Source organism: Centroberyx gerrardi, chromosome 4 (assembly GCF_048128805.1).
Source record: "Centroberyx gerrardi isolate f3 chromosome 4, fCenGer3.hap1.cur.20231027, whole genome shotgun sequence".
In the NCBI taxonomy this organism is placed as follows: domain Eukaryota; kingdom Metazoa; phylum Chordata; class Actinopteri; order Beryciformes; family Berycidae; genus Centroberyx; species Centroberyx gerrardi.
Window position 1 is genome coordinate 7,684,550 of NC_136000.1, and position 21,804 is coordinate 7,706,353.

The 21,804-nt window shown below is 43.5% G+C and overlaps 1 protein-coding gene across 1 annotated transcript in view; it reads right to left on the minus strand.

The window, feature by feature from the left end:
• The window catches only part of LOC139929429 (unconventional myosin-IXAa-like), a 144,134-nt gene that overhangs the window by 12,534 nt on the left and 109,796 nt on the right, over window positions 1-21,804 (minus strand). Inside the window, exons 12-27 of the mRNA XM_078283250.1 lie at window positions 21,173-21,294; window positions 18,704-18,845; window positions 15,918-16,113; window positions 14,246-14,365; window positions 12,317-12,392; window positions 11,317-11,460; window positions 10,769-10,808; window positions 10,121-10,243; window positions 8,940-9,020; window positions 8,668-8,778; window positions 7,981-8,103; window positions 7,591-7,740; window positions 5,172-5,479; window positions 3,689-4,957; window positions 3,208-3,304; window positions 92-189 (exon numbers count right to left, since the gene is read on the minus strand). Of these exons, the coding sequence (XP_078139376.1) occupies window positions 92-189; window positions 3,208-3,304; window positions 3,689-4,957; window positions 5,172-5,479; window positions 7,591-7,740; window positions 7,981-8,103; window positions 8,668-8,778; window positions 8,940-9,020; window positions 10,121-10,243; window positions 10,769-10,808; window positions 11,317-11,460; window positions 12,317-12,392; window positions 14,246-14,365; window positions 15,918-16,113; window positions 18,704-18,845; window positions 21,173-21,294 (3,200 nt within the window). The remainder of the gene's footprint in view (window positions 1-91; window positions 190-3,207; window positions 3,305-3,688; window positions 4,958-5,171; window positions 5,480-7,590; window positions 7,741-7,980; window positions 8,104-8,667; window positions 8,779-8,939; window positions 9,021-10,120; window positions 10,244-10,768; window positions 10,809-11,316; window positions 11,461-12,316; window positions 12,393-14,245; window positions 14,366-15,917; window positions 16,114-18,703; window positions 18,846-21,172; window positions 21,295-21,804) is intronic.

Below are 21,804 nucleotides of genomic sequence, written 5' to 3' on the forward strand. Positions count from 1 at the left end.
GATGCATTTTAAATAATCCGTAATGAGTGAAGATATCAGGACCAAAATGATGTTCTGTGTGAATATAGAGAGGAAGACTAGAGGGATCTACCTTCCATCCTGGCTGGAGGTCTTTCTGAGGACCTCCACCTTGCCCAGGTCTCCTGATGACATCGTCTTGTGGATCTTCTTCTGGTCTTTGTGAGAAGCCTGAAGAGCAGAGAGGGACAGCGAGTCAGACAGAGTTGGAAATATCTGGAATTACTCTATTCTTTTAGAAGAAGACTGGCTGAAACTGCAGAGAAGAAGGTTCTGGTGGGATTAGATCCTTCCAACCATGACTCCATCTTTGAGAGCAGGTATTAATATTTGGTGCATGTTGGTTCCACACTTGTCTTTATCTATATACTGTTCAGAGACAATGTTCATGATACCTGTCCATTGGATGAGGATTACAATCTGGTATTCCACAAATTATGGCACTCCCAAGATTAATGTGCACTTCATTCTAATTCCAATAATTTAAATAAATATATCTACATGCTTTACCATATATTTTTAACATTGGACATGCATTATGGACAATAATGGCACATTATGGATTTATATGTAAACTGTTTTATAACATTGGACATAGAATATGTAATTCAACATCAAGTGTTGAGGGCAAAAATGGTTGAATTACATAAATAAATCATTAAAGTAACTACATACTTAAGTAAATCGTTATGAAGGATATTGTTATTGAGACGGTGAGAGAGATGAAGTCATGCTCATGTGGTTCTGTTAGGAAATAACAGAATTAAATTGTTAGTGGAGAGTTACTGTGATGCAGGTTTTATTGGTTCCAGCATGCATCAGGACAGACGGTGTGTGATGCAACGTGACTTGGTGTTGTGCTAGGACCGGTCAGACAAACAGGCGGTCAGTCCTTACTCTGTGAAAATCTCTGGTCACTGTAGATAAAGAAACAGCTACAGGGATACCTTAGTACGGAAGCGTAATGCATTCACTTGAGAAAAAAAAATTTGCAGAGCAGAATTTTTTTTTTTTTTTAAATGCTGTTTTTCTGAATTAACGAGATAATTATCTTGTTAATTCAGAAAAACAGCATTTAAAAAAAAAAAAAAATTCTGCTCTGTTTTTCTGAGATAATTATCTTGTTAATTCAGAAAAACAGAGCATTTAAAAAAAAAAAGAATTCTGCTCTGTTTTTCTGAATTAACGAGATAATTATCTCAGAAAAACAGAGCAGAGTTATTTTTTTCCATGAAAACTTTTCTCAGAATTCTGAGATAATTATCTCATTAATTCAGAAAAACAGAGCATTTTTGAATTAAAAAAAAAAATTCTGCTCTGTTTTTCTGAGATAATTATCTCGTTAATTCAGAAAAACAGGGCACATTTTTTTTTTCTCAAGTGAATGCATTACGCTTCCTTAGTACCTTGGCATTTTGAATTTGAATCTGGTATTTTTCTTCCTAAGGCACCTGTCACATTACAGGGAAAAGGGTTTCGTTTGTTCTTCAGCCAGCCTGAAAATGGCTTGTTAGCAGCAATAGCGTTCCACATTGAATCCAATGGGTACCAATAGTTTCAAGATAATGAGCTAACTTGCACCTCGTTATAGCCATTGATTTCAATGCGGAATGCAACAATGCTAACAAACAATTTTTCAGTTAACTGATGACTCAATACAGAAACCTTCCCTTGAAAATGTGGCATGTGCATGGTGAAGTAGAACAGGAGATTAAAATTCAAAAATGTTGAAGTATCCCGTTAAAAGAAGAAATAGTCGGCGTGAGTTTTGAGAGGTCAGCACGGGCCGGCCTTCAAACCCACGACCACCAGGGTGACGTGCAAGGCGAGTTCGGTAGTCCAGCCATGGTGACTCAGACAGGGTCTATCTGAGTGAAAAGCCTTCAGATCTTTTCACCTTTAACAGTGCGGCGAAGACTCAGGCAAAGAGAAACATTTGTTCGGTCATACTGTAGATCAAACAGTCCGACGTTAGCGGGTTAGCAGTGTTAAAAGGCTCCTCCCCCGGCCGCCTGGCCACGCCCCCCCAGGAAAGAGGGTGGGGGGGTCCTGAGTGGACAGGGGACGGTCGGTCGATCGGAGGCCAAGGGACCTCCGGAGGTCCGGGCATTTACCATCTCAGAGTCACTGTGACAGTCGGCCTCGGGGTGGGCGCGCGGGGGAGACAGGGAGGGGGGCAGCGTGCGGGAGAGGGCGGGGATGTAGTATTCGTCGTCGTCGTCCGACTGGGTCGCCCCCTCCGAGTTACAGCGGGTGAGGAAGTCGGAGCGCGTCCGGGACATTCGCGCTTTCTTTTTGGGGCCTGGGCGGCCCACCTGCTTCCAGGCAACCACAGGGACATCAGGTCAGCTGCTACATCGTGCGTGTGTGTGTGTATGTGTGTGTGTGTGTGTGTGTGTGTGTGTGTGTGTGTGTGTGTGTGTGTGTGCGCACAAGACCAGGGATGTAATGGAGGGTAAAGCCACCTAACTTAAGTTTACCCAACTTTTCAGGCTGACAAAAATCTTCATCACATAAATGCAGATACATCATAGTAACTAGTATCAAACTGATATAAGTTATAAATGTAAGTAATATAAAAGTCCTTTCGAGGGGAACAAAGCATAAATAAATGCTTTTCTGAAAATATAATATATTGGCACTATATCACAGCACAAGAGTGATGGTCTGTGTATTTCTGTACATTTATGTGTAGACACAGGAGCATTTGTTTGTGTACATGCATGCATTTTTGTGTCCGTGTCTGTGTATAAGTGTGTGTGTGTGTGTGTGTGTGTGTTGCTGCTACAAATGCTGTTTTATTTGAGAAACTAAGTGTGGTACTCACATCAACCACATTTGGTAGATTGGATCAAACTCTACATTGTAAGTGGAAAAGCTGCTACTCTGTTACATTGGAAGGGAAGGCGTGCAAAGGTTTCCACACAATAGTGATTTTGGAATTACATCCAAAAAAAAAAGATTTATTCACATAATATATCCCTACAGGTTTTAACATATGGTGGAAGATTTCTCTAAATATTTATTGTAGATAAAGATAATAATGCCTAGCTCATGATTAATGGCAACAGGAGCAACCTGAACACACAGCCATAGATCATTTTATAAGGATCAGATATTGTGCAAGGTTGTGTTTGTGTGTGTGTGTGTGTGTGTGTGTGTGTGTGTGTGTGTGTGTGTGTGTCCTACCTCTCGGTTTCTAGATCCAGCAGCAGCTTTGGAGCTAGAGGCCTCGTCTCTGTGCATGGCCAGAGACCTTTCCTGATTCACCAAATCCTTATCTGACCTGCAAGACAGTAAGGAACAGATCAACATCTACTGTTGCTGTGGCAGGAACAACTCTCAACTCCAATACTGGATGATTTTCACTTTTTTACAGTTTTTACTTGAAATGAAAGCTCACACGGTCCTTCAGAGGGAGGGCAAGTTTCATGGCCATTGTGCCCACAAAAACTATTGAAAACCCATGATAACATTTCAAAAATGCAGGTCTGATCTGAAAATAAGGCTGTTTCTAAATGCTTATGCTTAAAATTGACTACATGAAGATACATTTCAGCAGCAATGGTTTTTGAGATGTTATAGGAGCAGAATTGACATATTAATGAAAACTATTGAATGAAACTTCAGCAAAGTGCATTTACATCCTGAAGTATAACGATGCACTCACTTGGAGAAGGGCAGCTTGCGTCTGGGCGGGGAGAACACAGCGTTAGAGGGCTTCTCCATCATGTTGACAATAACAGTCTGGGCTGAGCTCTTCTTCTGGGCTTTGGGTGGTTTGGTCTCCAGGACGGGGCTGGGAGCCTCCTGTGCAGGCCGTCCCGCCTTCCTCTCCGGCTGACTGGGGAGAAGCGCGGGAACGGGGGCCTTCGGCTCCAGGATGATCTGGATGTCGACCTCCGAGGAACAAATCCCTGGGAGTTCTGGAGCAGCTTCATGGGTGGTGGAAGCAGGGACCTTAGAGGACCTGTCCGCCCCAGATATGTCTCTCGTAGCCTGGGTAGCAGGCTGTTCCTTCTCCGATCCTACCTCCAAACCTGCAATGGAGGTCTGGTGGGAACCGGATGATGTTCCCCCCGTTTGAGAAGCTCTTTCTAGGGCTTGGGCTGCCTGCAGCTCCCCCTCTTCCACAGGACTCTCTTTCTGCATACTGATCAACACCACTACCGGCCTTCGAGAGGTGGACTCCCTTCTCTCTTTGTATTGTTTGCCGGGGCTACCAAATTTCGGTTCGTGAATGGGACTTTGGTCAGAAGCAATATAAAATGTCGCTCTAGGAGCCTCCTGCTTGATGGGAGACTCCATCATGGGCTTTTCATTGTAGTTTGAATCTCTAAGCCCCTCGTGCAATGGTTGAATCTCAGGCTGGAACGTTCCCAAGCCAGAATGTTCTTGGGGGATCGGAGGTACAGTGGATTGAGTACCGAAACCTCCAGAACCCTCAGTCTCCATATCTTCCACGCTGAGCAGTTCAAAGCTTCCATGGCTAGCCGGGGATCCCCGGGGTGAATGCCTGTGAGAGTCGTCCAGCTGACCAACGGTGCCGCCGTCTGGGACAGAGTCTTCTAGCAGAGGACCTCCCACACTGGTGGTTCGGACCTTGAGAAGCTCCAAGCTGAACTGCGCCTGCTCCAGCTCTCTCATCCGTCTGCTCTCTCGTTTCGACCTGGTTCTGTGGCTCGTCTCATCCGTGCTCCTACTTCGCTCCGAGTCCTCCTCTTTTTCTACCTCTCCTACATCTAACGACGCTGGCTTGGAGTCCTCAGCAGGCTCTATGGAGATATCCTGCACTTCACTTTCATGTCCTGATAGGGTGAGGTCCTCCATGGTTCCTGCATCCAGGCCCATCATCCTCTCTGCTGTCTCTTCCTCTGCAGTTGGACTCTTTTGTCCGTTCAGTAGCTGTCTTTCATGCTGCTCCTTCAGCTCACTGAACCTAGAGACATTATCAGTGAATAAAGCAAAAGCAATGTTATTTAACTTCTTAGAACTTAGGCTTCCACACACGGCAGGCAGAAAACAGAAACGTGCTAATCATTAAGTCATATTTCTTCCAAAGCCTGTGACTTCACATTTAGTGTCCAAAATCTAGATCAAATAAAAGCCCCTGTGACTCAAAACCCACCCCTACTATGAACTCTTGTATTCACCTGAGGCGTGCTAGGTATCCCCTGCCCATCGCCTGTAGATGCGTCACAGTCCTGTACGTCCGACAGTAGTGGTTCCTCTCCCTGTATCCTCTCCAGGCCGCTTGAACCGTAATGGCCGCCAGAGTCCTGCGGTGGCAGCAGTTTCTCCAGCTCCTCTGTATGATGATGGCGGAGTCCCGCCACTGCAGGAACCTCCTGCGCTCCCTGTAGCTCCTCCACGCCGCCTGCAGACACACCGCTGCCCCCTCCTCCACACCGGGGTCGACGACAGACTCCGACTGTCTGAGAAGGCAGACTCGCCACCAATGCTGCAGATACAGGACAAGAGCAGGAAAAATGTTTTGAGTTAGAATGGAGCTGGAAATACAGGTTGCTTCCGAATACATATATTTGAAAGTCCGATTTCATTTGAATGAGATGATGAGAGATTTCCAGTTGCAAAAGGGCAACGGTTCTATTCCATTGGCCTATTGCAACTAAAAACTAAGTGGATCTGTTTTTCTTCAGTTTGGCAAAGATTTGGACCAAGACTTGCTTGTGATTCCCCCCAAACTCCTGCACAACAATGACTTCCCTTTTTAGGTTTGAAGACTATGGGCTGCAAATATTGAGATTTTCACAAGAAAAAAAAGGCAGTAATCTCAAAGATCATAATGAAATGTTTTTCTATAAACTCATTTTCCATTTTTCCAATTCCATTAAACCAGGTCTTGAACACACAAATGAGTAAAAGAAATTTGTGAAATGTGATATTTTTGTATTTATACAGTATATGATGACAATGTGACGACCTTATCAGTCATTGCATTGAATGTACATCAATTGGATGTCTGACAAATTCATACAAACAGGGCCGAGAACACCTTGTATCATTTTGACAACTCATTTTTTTCAATTCTGACCTTTATTCATAGTCGCTTTGGTCTTGGCAGGTGGAGACGGAAATATATCAACACAGCTACCGAAGAAAACGGATTCAACTGCCTTTTCTGACTAACTTTCCAAATTAGAAGTCTGTCTTCATTCAACAAGAAGTGAAATGTTACAAAGCCGTTCACATTCCTCACATGGTTTGTTTCTTTAAAGAAATATTAGACTTCAAAGAGATGGAATCTGTACAGTTAACCCCGACATTTTTTAGACAGTTGACAGTTTGTATATATTCATTCTTTTTCTCAACTATTCTTCTCCTAAATGTTATCTGTGCTTCACTGGCTCTCGCCCAGCGCTACGCTGGTTCTGGTCTGACTGGGTTTGTTTTCCTTCGGTCTGACAAAGATTTGGAACGCTCTCCTCCAAGGGCTCTTCCAGAAAAAACAAGCCGGCAGCGATTTTAATGCAGCGTTTCTCCCTCCATCACTCTCTTCCACCCTTCTCTCTCTCCTTCTCTCTCTCTCTCCTTCTCTCTCTCTCTCTCTCTCTGGGAGATAACAGTATGGGTCCTTAACCTAATGCCATAACTATTCTTCTCCTCCTTGTTGAAATCACTGCTATGAATATCAAGGGGAAAATAAAAGCCTTATTTCAGGTTTATATCATTTTGAGTCTGACTGATTAACAATTAATGAATTCTGTTTTCAAATTCAAAATGCTGTATATCCAGTTTGGGAAAAAATATTACGTCATTGCTTCATCATCATTGCTCAATATCTCTAAAATCCAGAGGATTCTGTTGGTAGAAGTGTTATCATTTTGTAAACCAATAATTTAAGTTACCACCGGCTCCTCAAAAGAACCATAATTTGATGTAATCCTGTCATTCTGTAAGCGTAGGTGTCACATTGTCCAAATGGTAGATATCTCATTTTGGAACAAAACTCAATTCTTCAAGTAGGAAATTATATACTGCATATTATAGCTAGAGTAGTAGCTGTAAACTGTTGCAGCTATGTATTATCATTATAATTAGTAAAGACATAAAAGTTAATCATCTCTAATGGAGAGATTGATTTTGGAGAACACTGACCCTTTAAAAAAAAAGATATGCAGTTTCTATTTGCAGTAAATGCAACAAGCATTAATCATGTATTGCTTAATCAGACAGGCCAATTAGCCTTAATGGCCAACACCGCTTCCTGCTGAAGCGCTGGGGGGAAGAAACTTCGCTGCACAGGATTCTGAAATCGTCGTATGATGCACTCGCAGCAGAAATTTTACAGTTAATCAATATTTTACATACTAAGTGGATGAAAATACCACAGGACCATGGCTGGGGCATAGCTGACCACTGAGCAGCTCCACTGGAATAGTTGGAAGTTAAGTGCTTTGCTCAAGGTTTCCTTCGATGATACTTGGTACTCTCCCTGCCTAGATTTTCCCAGCATGCCTGGGGATGCAAACCACTGATTTTCTGGTCACAAACTTCTCTAACTTTTAGACCACCGCCGCTCTCCTCTTCCATGGCAACATGACGTCTCACCTGGATGACGCAGGCGGCCTGTCTCATGCTGACAAAGTGCTTCCTCTCCAGGACGGCCCTGAAGCGGCGCTGCAGCGTGACGATTCGCCGCAGCACTTCCTGGTGGAGGAGGGTCTGAAGACGCTGACGCTCCGCCTCCCGCAGGAACACCTACACAACACAGGAAGGGTTAGACACGCCCGCCGCCGCAGTCTACACATCAGACGGACGGAAATCAATACACTTTACAAGCAGGAGACAGTATCGATGCAGAGTGACAGATAAAGGACCAGATAGACAAAGAAACAAAGATGATGCTAAAAATGTACACACTAAGAGGATCCTCAGGATGAAAGTATCCACAAATGCTACATATTATCATACAGATGAACTGGTTTGCAGAATTCGTACCATTGTGTTTCCCACTTGATACCCAGCGGGTGGCAGGTGGATCTGGCGGAAAAACTCCCTGATGCCCGACTTGGTTGGGCTCGTGCCGCGGGGCAGCAGGACATGAAAGTGACGCACAAAGTCCTGGAGGAAGGTGGTGTACGGTCAATAAACCAGTGGAGATACAGTGTCCTCTGTATTTCAGATGCGTTATGATAGAAACATTATGTGCAGACACCATGTATGTCAATTAGGGCTGCACAATTAATCTTACATTCAAGTTTCCACAATTATTAATAAGAGAATGGCATGTTGGCAATGCTGAAACGTCTCATTACATTTACAAAGTCTTTTGTTGTTGAAAATAGTCAAGATGGTGATCCTAAAATTGCAGTAATATCATTTTGTGCCTCATATAATCAGATTATTAATTGTGATTCACAATATCTAGCAAAACAATTGGGATCATTTTAACCATATTCGTGCAGCCAAAAGGACAATAAATCCTAAAAAGATATATAGAGAGCAGCGAAAAAATAACCAGAAAATAAAACAAGCCCTGTACAAGCTCATAGATTCTTATACAAATCACATATTCTTATATAAGTCATTTCTTTAGTCAACCAAATCTATTTTGTATTCTATTTTTTAATGCTAACATGGCATTAAGAGTGGATCTACTGTGAGCTGGTAGTGGGAGGGGCTTACCTGGAAGGTGTACTTGATGCTGTATCCTGATTGGCGGATCCGGACGGTCTCCAGCATACCTGTGTACCTGAGCTGTCTGAGGACCAGGCTGTCACTGAAACGCAGTGGGAGCTGAGAGAGAGACAGAAAGAGAGAGAAACAGAGAGACATAGATGATAAAACACGAGACAGAAGAGATCAATAGTCATTTAGTTAGATTAGAAGGATAATTCGGTGATTAGTTAAGTGATGGAAAGCACACTGAACTCAAACTATTCACTGGCAGAACTTACCTTCTCAGCATTGGAGCGAATGCACTTGACAAAGTACGGCTCTGACTGACCGAGAGTCTCCATCAGCTTATTGAGGGATGCCTGCACACAGAAACACAAACCAACATGACATCACATCCTCATCCACTGACATTAAAGTAAAACACCACTGTTTTCATATGGCACTTGTCCTGTAAAAAGGGTTGAGTGCATTTAAACACACAAAGTATTCAGTATTCAGGATACGTTGTGTCTACATGTTGATATGTATCTTCATATTCCAATCCCAAATAACACTTAACACATGAATAAAAAGAATATTCTGAATATTACTCTTGAAACGGAGCCAAAGCACACGGCAGAAATAAACAGTTATTGGAATGATGTGTATATATGCCTCATATATTGATAATATTGGCATATCCAGGCAATTTGGGTTTCTCATAATTGGGATAAGAGCCTCTCTGTGTTATTGTAAACAGGATATAATGTTTACACGATTCAACTCAAAACAGCAACAAAGTATCCTGATGATCAAGGGTGGAAGTAACAAATTACAACTTCTTTCATTAGTGTAATTAAGTAGTTATTGTAGTTTTTTTTTATTTTACTTAAGTATGTTTGAAGTATTATACTTTACTAAATTTCAATTTGCAGGCTCAGCATACGTGTTGCATCAGAAACTAGCATAATAGCTCTAATGAAGCTTTTAACACCAAAACATCAATACATTTTCACTAGCAATGCAAGAGCGCAGTTTGCGAGAGTTTAATTGAAATGTTGTGCATCAGAAACTGGCCAAACAACTGTAACTTGGCCAACTGTGGTTCCATTAGCAGTGAACTGTAAGAGAGAGAAGACAAGAGAAATCTAAGCATTACTTTGCTTATGCACCTTATTTTGACAAGTTTTTTTTTTTATATATTATTAAAAGAATCTAGTTTGAACTCTTTGTCCTCTTGTCCTTTTTGCACTGCATGAGAAATACAATTTGTAACAATGTTGTCTTGTATAAAAGTCCCTCAGTAACTTTGACTCTGAGCACATTTGAAGTGAGCTCATTTAACTTTTACTTACAAGATTTTTACCCCAGTAATTTGACTTCTACTTGAGTGAAATTTAAGCAAAGCAACAGTACGCAGCAGTATCCTTGTTGTTGTAATGCACCAGGCTGTCCAGCAGGGGGCGAGAGCAGCACTGACCTGGAACTGGGCGCTGATGCTGGGCGGCTTCTTCTTCTTGTGCAGGTGAAGCAGGGACTTGGTGATGCGGTCGTGGAGCGTCACGCTGCTCAGGTAGCGCAGAGACTTGACGTCCAACAAGTGCTACACACACAGAACCAGATACAGTTTATATATGGATCGATATAGGGGGGATTTCCTGTTAGCAGACCTCTTAGATATAGTTTTAAAAGACTTTCCTTGGTAATTCTGAAGAGAGAGACAGGGAAGATTTACTCATGACAGAATGACACGATGAGGCACAGAATAGGTCATCAGTCCGACTCAAATCGACTATATCAAGGCACACTAGTCTGCTAAGCCAGGGATTGTCCTGACAGCATCTTTCAAAATATAATGACTGCTTATCCAGAGATGTGGTGATAAAATCATCCACCAAATGGCAGAAGTTATGTTAGATGTAGTGATCGGGATGCCCCGTGTTTTATAAATACATTGACCCATGCCGGCCTAAACTTGAGTGTCTCCACTACTGCGTCTCCCTCTCAGATTTTCTACTGCTTCAATATAGAGGAAATACAAAAGAGAAAGGACTGGCCACTCTCCTTTAAAAAAAATGAAATGAGAGCAATGAAAGGAAACATCAGTGTGTCTTTGTTGGGGCCTTACCTTGGGAAGGGTGGGTTTGATTTTGCAGTTTTTGTTCCTCCTAAAGGTGAGAAATTGGGTTTTAATTAGCAGATATTAACCGAGGAATTCAGTGACTAATGAAGAGGAAATACAAAACAAAACCACATTCTGAGTGTGTATGTGTATATACCCATGTGTGTATTGGAAACATAATCACTAACATGAAAAACAGTAATCTCCTATGAGAAATGAGTGGGACTTCTATGCTGGAGGGAAAAAAAACATGAAAAACTCCATTCCTGGCTCATTTTAAGGATATTGATACAAGAATCGGATATATGGCCAACACCCGGTTACGTTATTAGGGTGGAATAAAAAAGCAAAGCAACATTTTCTACCTTTGTTCACATGTAGAAAGATATTAGATCCCTCTAATGGAGAAAATGGATTGTATCTCCATCATCTTAGACCATTAGGCTGGGGTCACAGGATGAAATTTTGTACTTAGAATCACTATTGGCAGCAAAAAGGTTGGTACGTGTGTGTGTGTGTGTGTGTGTGTGTGTGTGTGTGTGTGTGTCACTCACAGCAGGATGCCCTGAGCTCTCTCCAGGAGCTTGCTGTTGGTGGAGTTGAGGAAGATGCCGTCTTCTTCCAGCGCCGGGCTTCCTGACGAGGACAGACGACCCGACCTGGAGCTGCGGCCGTTACAGCCGACGCCGTAACCATCCCTACAGGAGCAGGGATGGAGGAGGAGGGGTGGAGGAGGGGGGGAGGAGGGAGGAGGGGAGGAGGGGAGGGAGGGAGGGGGGGGGGGGGGGAGGGAGGGAGTTGATGTAGGAAAAGAGAGGAGGGAAAAGGAAAAGGAGGGAAAGGGGGAGAGGAATAGATGGAGCAAGGATTTGAGAGGAATATGAGAGAAGGTGGGAATGAGGGAGGGAGGGAGAGAGGAGGAGGAGGAGAGGCAGAGCGAGAGAGGGAGGGATGGAGTGGAGCGTAGGAACACAGAGATGGAGAGGGAGGGAGAGAAAAAGTGTGGGAGGGAGAGAAAGAGAGAAAGGGAGAGAAAGAGAAGGAGGAACAGGCGAAGTAAGGACGAAAGGAATAGGAGAGAAGGAGGGAAGGAGGGAGGAGGACAGCGAAAGAGGGAGATATGGAATAAGGGAATAGGAAGGAGAGGGAGGGAAAGATACAGGGAGGAAGAGAAGGAGAGAGTAAGGAAATGAGTGAGGTGGGGAGCAAGGTTATTAATTTGGTTGAAAATGTTATATTATCTATTTACATAAGAAGGGTTTCTGTTTCTTAAAGCTGCACTAGGCAATTTTCCATGTTGGCGGCCCCCAAATAATAGCGAGAGGTAACTGTGGATTTTGAGGTCCACAAATATGGCAAGTCTACAGCGTCTCAATTATGGCTGGATGAGACGCTCTTCTCTGTTGCAGCCCCACTTTGTGATTTAGGCTGATAAGGGGGTATTTCACATAAAGATCTTGTCTAGTGCAGCTTTAAGAATCTAACCTACCTGAATCTAGCAGAATATACACCAATATGTCCTTGTATGAGACATTTTTATTGACTTGCACTCACCAGCTGGCCTTCTCATTCAGGGCGTTGGTGCCTTGAAGATCCGACAGAGGCGTCCGGGGATTTTTTCTAGTGATACCTGGAGAGAGAGAGAAGAGAGGAGAGGAGAGAGAGAGGGAGAGAGAGAGAGAGAGGAGAGAGAGAGGGAGAGAGAGAGAGAGAGGAGAGAGAGAGGAGAGGAGAGAGAGAGAGAGGGGGAGAGAGAGAGAGAGAGGAGAGGAGAGGAGAGGAGGAGAGAAGAGAGAGAGAGAGAGGGGGGGGAGAGGAGAGGAGAGAGAGAGAGAGGAGAGGAGAGGAGAGGAGGAGAGAAGAGAGAGAGAGAGAGGGGGGGGAGAGGAGAGGAGAGAGAGGAGAGGAGAGGAGGAGAGAAGAGAGAGAGAGAGAGAGAGAGAGGAGAGGAGAGGAGGAGAGAGAGAGGGGGAGAGAGAGAGAGAGAGAGAGAGAGAGAGAGAAATTACAGAGGAAATTAAACGTAACTTCATTTGCCTAGATCCTCCTTTATCGTTGTTGGTTGGACTTCACTTGTCATATGAAGACGACACAGCATATGACACTCACAGACGAGTCACTCCCATTCTGTGTGTGTGTGTGTGTGTGTGTGTGTGTGTGTGTGTGTGTGAGATTTTCTCTGCCTCTGTGGTTTTGCTTTCATGTTATATGAGGGCAGGGGAACAGTAATGTGCATGGACTGTGTCTAATGAATTAGGCATTTCCAGTTTATATGAGCCATTTTCTTCAGTTAAGGTTTTGAACTCGTTGCTTTTATCATTATATCACTTTTACCTCACAAACCCGGGGGTTAACTTTGTGTTTAGGTATTTGTTTTCAACAGCAAAGAGATGCTTGCACTTCAATAAAGGGGTGAAACCAGGTATTAGTTCAACTGTGAGGCTGCTGGTCGTCAGATCATGTGGGACAGTTGGAGGGTCTGAGTGTGATCTTGTTCCTCTGGGGAATTCACTTGGAAACTCATTTCAGCGCCGGCAGCTGTTGATTCCCCTTGGAGTTTCCTCCATGAATGCAGAGCGCCGCTTTACAACACGAGGACAGGCGACACACACACCCATCAAGACACGCTCGGCCGCACGTAACACACACAAATACATGCACATCAGTGAGAAAACGAGTGATAAAGGACGACCCGGTGCATCTTTAAACCCTGCCGGTCCACACGGGACTAATGTAATTGTGCGATCGCTCATGCGTGGGGATGGGCACGGTTATGAGCTCAGGTCCTAGGTGACCCGGTCTAAACGGCGCTTAGGAACGATCCAGATGCCTGATTTCCAACGCCTTATTAACGACCGTAATGAAACCCGCTCTCCGAGGCTCAGAAGCGACTTATTATTCTCCATTTGACCATAAAGGATTTTTGCAGTAAAGCTTGGAATTGATTTTTGTGATTGGGGTTGGGGTTGACTGAAGATAAGGACTTGTGAGGGGGCTCTAAAAATGGAAAATGTATTTTTCAATTCGATAGACCTTTATCGGCTGCAATCCATTCCATTATAAACTCTATTACCAAAGAGAACCTTCCAAACACTACTTAGATATGAAGGGTTTCACTCCAAAATGCTATACATCCATTTTAGAAAAATGTATTTATTAGTCCATATTTCAAAAACACATCCTCAAAGATTTAACCATTTTGCGAGGAAATGGTTAAATCTAAGATGGCTCACAGCTTTAAAAATATCCCGTAATATACTTGTTATTATTATATTTCAATTATATTTCATATTTCATGTATCCCAGTAACGCTTTCTTCTCTTCTTACTTCATGAGAAAACTTCATGTACTGACTGAAGCTGGCTGAATAACAGACAAAGCCGACGAGCTCCCTTCATCCCTTCTGTGTGTATGTTGTGTGTGTGTGTGTGTGTGTGTGTGTGTGGGCCGGCAGAGAGGATTGTGGGATTTGGAGTTACATACTGTATTTCTCGTCCTTGCATCTTTGCAGGATCTCGAGGCTCCGCTGGTGGACCGGGTGGTGGAGGAAGCTGAAGCTGTCCACCGTCTTGAGGACGGCACAGGGAACCGCTGCGTCATTCCCTAAAAGAGAGAGAGAGGGAGAGAGAGAGAGAGAGAGGGGGAGGGAGAGAGGGGGAGAGAAAGAGAGAGAGAGGGAAAGAGAGGGAGGGAGAGAGAGGGAGAGGGAGAGAGAGAGAGAGGGAGAGAGAGGGGGAGAACGAGAGAGAGAGGGAGAGAGAGGGGGGAGGGGGAGAGTAAGAGAGAGAGAGAAAGAAAGAAAGAGAGAGAGAGAGAGAGAGAGAGAGACTTGATGTTTTGTAATGAAGTATCTCACTTTAAAATCACAAAGGAAAAACACCTCAACACACCTTAAACACAAGAAATGGAGAAAGAGAAGAAAGGTATGAGAAAACAAAGGGATGGAAAAGTAACAGAAAAGGGGAAATTAGGAGGAGATAACAGAGAAGAAGAAGAAGAAAAGAAAGCAGGAGTAAAAACAGGAGGAGGCTGGGGCAGATAAGAATTAAAGGAGGAATCTAGTGAGCGAAAAGAACAAAGACATTAAATCCCATCTGAGGAAAGTCAGCGGAGATATTTTCAAACACACGGCACTGTAACACTCCACCCAGTTTGTGATAATAAACACTGGAGAAGAAGAATGAAACTCTTCCTCCCTCTCCTCCTCCTCCTCCTCCTCATCATCATCATCAACAGCAGCTCTACTCCCAGTTAAAACTCCTCACCTCCCCAAACACACCCTGTTGTTCTTGGCCCGCTTAAAAACGAACATTTGGACAACGCTGCAACACATGGACTCCACGACCATGAATCATGGAGTGTGTGTGTGTACGTGCGTGCATGTGTGTGTGTGTGTGTGTGTGTGTGGGGAGTGGTAAACAGTGTAGTAAAGCTTTTTAATAGCAGATAAACATTCATGCAGAAACATCAAACTTATTTTTTCCTGCTGCAAGCTTGGAGGAGAAAAACACTTTTGAGTAATTCCTTTTTTTTTTTGACACGTTGCATGGGGAAATATACTGTACTGAGGAAGTTCAGATGTGTGTAATCTTGGTTTAAACTAAGCATGTGTTGTGTAACGTGTGTAATGTGTGTGTGTGTTTGTGCGATTATGTGTGTAGTGCAGACCAAAGTGTGTTTGGAGGCGTTTTTTATCTGGAAGAATCTCATTCTTGTGCATGTTTGCATGCCTGACTTGTGCATGCTGTAGTACGTATGTATAATTTGTGTACTAAATCAGTTTGTTTGGAATAAACAGAAGAAGAACTGGATCGTTAGCGTGAGCAGCGAGAGCCACCATGGCTGAACAGACAAAGAAAAGAGAAACTCAAACTGCATCAACAGAAAATCCAAGGAAAAACACGTCACAGTCCCGCCCACACTGTTTGATTGACAGGTGATCTCTGGGAAGTGCAGTGCAGAAACACCACAACAATGAGCGCTTAGTGACGAAGATGGAGGCAAAATTTACAAAATGAGGATCTCACAGATTACCACTTGTGAGGGTTAAGATGAGGGTTAGGAGTCAGGGAAAAAATCTAACCGATGGAAGGACTTCACAAGTTTAACAACACAAATGTATGTGTGTGTGCGGGAACTGTGTGTGTTCTCTCACCGGTTTTCTTGTCGGTGTGTCTGCGGCCGGCCTCCCTGAAGGCCACCAGCGCTCTGAAGTAGGCGCGCAGCACCGCCCAGCGGAACGTCGCCACCGGGTCGATGCCCATCAGGCTGCAGATGAAGGCGTTCTTGCTGCTCTTCAGCAGGGCGACGATGTCGGGACGCATGTGGTCCGTGTTCTTCTCCCGGAAGTCCTGGATGACGGACACACACACACACACACACACACACACACACACACACACACACACACAGTATTTACTCCACTGGACTGACTGAGTCCGTTATCCTACTGATCTATCTATCTATGTATCTATCTATCTATGTATTTATCTATCTATCTATCTATCTTCTCATTGAGCCTGTGTTTTAGCAGGCAGATAAAAAAAAGAGTACTTGTTATGTGCATCACGATATTATAGACAGATAAATGTGACAAAACTACAATGGAAAATGTGTATAATAAATGTATATGATTGATTTGACATTTGACCGACTATAAAACATAAAGAAATTAACTATGAGAAGATGAAACCCACACAATATTATCTGTCTTCTAAGCTATTTATTGTCAAAATAAACAAAAGCAGATTTTTTTTTGCTCAAGTTGGGACTGAGACACGTGTGTTTGTTTGTTTTGTTAAACAGTGGAAAGACCAGCTGACAGTGTACATGTGAGTGTACAAGCAGCGCTATTTAAGTGCAAAAGGTTTTATTGCTGTTACAAAAAAACACACAGAGTTAATTCCCGGGATTGGGGATTGTGAGAGGGAAATGTGTGTATCATGAACATCACGACCGTAAAGGCATTGAGTTCAAAACCTTAACCAGAGAGAAAACTGCTCATGCAAACTGTAAGTACATAATTCATTAGACACTTGTTTTCATATATCATATTTCCACACACATTTCACTCCCCTTACGTGAAATATTCCATATAAATAAAACCACTGAGGTGGAGAAAATCTCTCTCTCTCTCTCTCTCTCTCTCTCTCTCACACACACACACTCACACACACACACACACACACTCACGTGCACACACATGTGCCTAAGTATACAAACTCACCCAGCTTCATACTTCTCTCCATCTATCCCATCTGGTTGTAAGCAATTAATTGTTTCAACTGAAGCCATGCTACGATTACAGAGCTATGAATTATAAACCCTCCAACATATTCTCTCTCTCTCTCTCTCTCTCTCTCTTTCTCTCTCTCTCTCTCAGCTTCATATGATGTGAGCCAGCTGGATGTTCGCTACCAAACCTTCCTCGGACACATTTCACGACTCTGGCTCCCGCTGCACGCTTCACACCAAACAACTCCTTGGCTCTCAGTAGATATGGGATACCTTTCCATATCCACGAGTATATCCAACTGTTATGGGCTAATACGACACACACAGTCAAACAACAATACGCTCGCCCCTTTCCAGCACATGTGCTTCTTATCAAAACGCAGCTGGGAAGCGAACAGAGAATTAGATTTAGCTAGGAAAATAGGTCGATGGAACAACAAGTAGACTTGCTGCAGACTTGCAGAGTCTATAAAGGCTTAAGTGAAACAGATAAAACGACAAGTAACTAGTCCTTTGTTTATAATTGAGGAGCACCTCCCTTCATCAGGTTACACAACTTGAATTTTAGATTTGTTACCGCAAGGATTATAAATGTAAGTTTACATCTTAGTCATTTATTTGATGCTCTCTATCCGCAGCTTAATTAAGCTTAATTTCCATTAAATTAGATCCCAAACATTACAAGCAACCAGTAATGAGGAGTGTAAATGTCAGAGCCATGGCACCCTGACAATATTCCTGTGAGCCTAGAATGATCATGAAGAGGAGACGCGCTAAGAAAATAAATTAGAGACACAAGAGCTAAGGAGAGAGGTAGATGTGTATTTTTTAAACTTCAAGATAAGAGCATTTTAGAGCGAGCTTAAGAAGCGGGGGAAAGGATATGATTCAGTGAGCGAGGAATTATCAGCTGAGAGCAGCAGTAAACCCCCAAATGAGCGACCGTAAAGCCGTCGGTTCGAATCCCTTGGAAAGAAAACAAATCTGATTCCAGTCCCTGTAACTGTAGCTAAGCATGATGGACTTGTCAGCACTCTTCACCGTAATTTACCTTCAAACCAGGTGAGAAAACATGAAGAAACAGCTGAATATGAGCATCAGTTTGCCCTCACTTCATTTTGTTATGCTATGCCTTCCAAGCATGAGGAACTCTGGCTATCACACGTCAACATCCATATCCTTATACCCATAAAACCTTGCGTTTTGGGGTCGTTTCATGTAGTTGGTTCGGATTACATTCTCACTCCTAACAAACTGCATCACACTTCTCTTGGAAGACGACCAAGACTCACATTTTCCGTTGTCTCGGTGCCGTTATTTGATGCCAACTGAGTTCAAATGGCATCGTTCTCACCAAGCATCGTTCTCACCTGCCCAAACAACCCGAACCGAAGGAGTGAACGCTCCAGAGTTCAAATTAGCTGCTCAAAACGTGCTTGGTGTGAACGCACCCTTAGGCTGACTTGTGCATCTCAATGGGTCGAGCATGGCTCCAGCACTGCAAGGGTTAAGGGTTCGATTCCCACTGGAGCCACGCATATTAAAAATGTATGTACTCATGATACTGTTTAGATAAAAGCATCCACCAAATGGCTTATGTTGTGTTGTGACTAAGCTGATGTCGACATTGGTGCACGGAATCTCACGTGCACACACACACACACACACACACACACACACTTCACACACCATGACTGTGCTGCTCACCTTGACTCCGTACTTGACTTTACCGGCGTAGTGGTGGATGATGAAGGCGGGCTCCATGACAGCGGGGAACTCGATGTAGCTGTTTCCTTCATGCTGACGCTTGAACTTGTCCAGCAAGGTCTGGTTGGAAGCCTGGGGGAAACTAGAAGAAGAGTTTCTTATTAGAGGAGGGATCAAAACTCACAGGGACAACGAAAACTGAAATCTAAACTTCTACAGTAACAAATCCACAAACCTCTGGCTTCAAACCTATACACAACAAGATACACACCACACGCACACGTTAATTCAAGTAAATAACTATTAAACTTCCACTGCTAACACTCTCTGGTCATTTTGTGTCCATCCGAGAACTACTGTCTATTTAACTGGGGAAGCCAAATAGCACAGGAGGAGGAGCTCGCCATATTGGATCAAACAAGCACTATATTGTATGTACAGAGTTAATAGCATAGGTGGAAAATACCTGATTCAATATTTTTGATGACTTTTTAACAGGTTTTTGAGGGTTAGTTTTATTGTTTTTATTTCATTTATTAATTACTTTCCTTATTCTAATTACTTTCTTTATTTTTATTGATTATATTGCTGAAGTGCACCTTGATTTTAGTTGTTGGGGAATGGGAGAGTGTTTGTCACTCAATTTTCCCCACCTAGATTTTGCCCAGCCACCTCGGGGATTCGAACTGACAACCTTCCGGTAACAAGCCCGCCTCTTGTCTACGGATTAAATTAAACCAAAGTAACAGCGCTTCTACTTGCATTCTCTACTGTAGTCTTCCCACCTCTGGTTAATGGCTCCGTCAGCACTTTCCTTCCACCCATTTACCACCGCTAACCTGTCAGCTGGCCAGATCAACAGTCCCTATGGGAGACCTATGGGAGACTCCATACCATCTACCTCCATACCATCTACTGTACACAAACTGCTCCATACACCTCCACAGTACCCCCTCCCTCTCCCTCCCTCCCCCCCTCCCCCCTCCCTCCAGAAACCTAATCCACTCCTCCAGAGGCCCTGAAGTCCTGTGAGCTTCGCTAACCGTGAATGATGAGATCTTCAACTGTCTTCCTTTCCCGGGTAATCATTTAGCATGGAGCTCCTTCCTGCGGCAGGATAAATCCCATGAGAGCCCCCCGTCCCCCTTTTTTTTATTCCCCTTTGACCCGAATGCTCACACAGTGATCCCCCCACACACACACACCATTTGGCCCATTCCAGACGTTATTAGATCCAGATGAACATGCTACACTAAGTGGCAAGCAGGATGACAGCTAGCGTAGATAAATATGGTTATGTGTGTACAGCCTGATGTGTTTTTATGCGAGGGGGGGGGGGGCGGTGGAGAGCGCTGGATTTGATTTATGGAAGATCTAGATGCAGAGGCAGCGTGCTGACCTGCAGGAGAAGAGCCTTTTAGAATAGAGAAACAGGGGGAAAAACACATCTGATCCAAAGATGCTAACATAGGAATTAGCATGTTGTTAGTTTTTTATGCTTTGGTAGAAGTCCCAGAGTTGGTATGAATCAAGCTAGTGATGAAAGGGCCTACGCAGGGAGCAGTTTGTCTCTGCGCTTCACCAGCCGGGGGCCTGACGCACATGACGCTCACACAGGGTGATCCAAAGGTCATCGAAGGAGGCTACGATGAAATACGTTTAACTTTCCACGACACTCTGACAAGATAAGGACCTAAATAATAAATATGTCAGAGAAAAATTGGAAACCTACACAGGGAGTGAACTCCTAACTCTGGCAGTGTTAGCAGCACGCTCTATCCATCGAGAGACGCAGGACTACTGTTCTTTAAATACGTTAATTTCAAGGCATTCCTAAATATTCCCTCTAGATATCACACTACGCCCTGCCCTCCTTAATTGGTGGTTATCATAAGGAAACAACCACCAATATAGACAAAAACCAAGTATATTTTCAGAGTAGCATTCATTTAGTTTTTCCTTAAAAGCGCCTATCCTAATATAACTTCAGTTTGATACTACTTACTATGATGTACACTATGAAATCATGTAATAAACATTTATATCAGCCTAAAAAGGTGAGTAAAATGTATTCCATAAATAAACAGGTTGGTAAACTGATTTTAGGTGGGTTTACCCTCCACTACATCCATGAGTATATAACATAAACATGCATGGTAATAGGGTGACAGGTGGCACTTTACTGCACTACTGGTTTGGTTCTTTAACTGCACATGAAAGAGCAACAATAACAGCCTGAAATTTCAAGAAGCAGTATCTCCGAGTTAGCCAGGTAACTGTAAAAGAAAAAAGAATAAAATGTGTTGCTGTGGCAAAAGCACATCCATAACAAACAACAGTTTAATTTGGAAAATCACTTAAAAAAAATACGTAATTCTTTTTTCAAAGTTATCTGGCTAACTGTGTTGTTCCTGCTGCTTCTTGAAGCAGCGTCTCAGACTGGGTGTTTTATATCAGCAGGTGGCGTACTTGCACTCCTCATCCAGCAGGTGGAACAGCGCCGTGGGCTTCTTGCTGATGAGGTTGATGCAGCCGCTGTTGTCGATGTAGTCGATGGTGTGCCAGCTGATGCCCTCCGCCCGGTACTCCTCCTGCAGGGGAAACAGAGGCAGAGGAACTCGGGGTCAGAAAACACACTTGGAGAAACAAGTGACCCAAAACAAGTGACCCAACATAGAGAGGACCAGACGGCTTGTTGATGCTGCTGATTACTTTTAACCTTTATGCAGAAAAGAGTCGCTGAACACACTTTCTCAGCAACATTTCTTCTTCACATTCATATATACGTACACACATTCACACATGGGAGCTGCCCAGTACAACCAGTCAACCACAGTTTGCCACTGACCAGCTACAGTGGAGCAGTTTGGGGGTAAAGTGCCTTGCTCAACGGCATTTCAAATGATATTTACAAGGCCGTCATTTGCTCACTTTCTGACAACCAACTTAAACTCTCGATTGACAAATTGGCACGCAGACTATTATGAAATCAACAAATACAGTGCAGCGTACTTGGGCCAGAATCTACCGTACTGGTGGATACTATACTTGGCATCAGAATAAAAAGTCCAGGTAATGTTTTTTCCAGCGCTAACAAAACC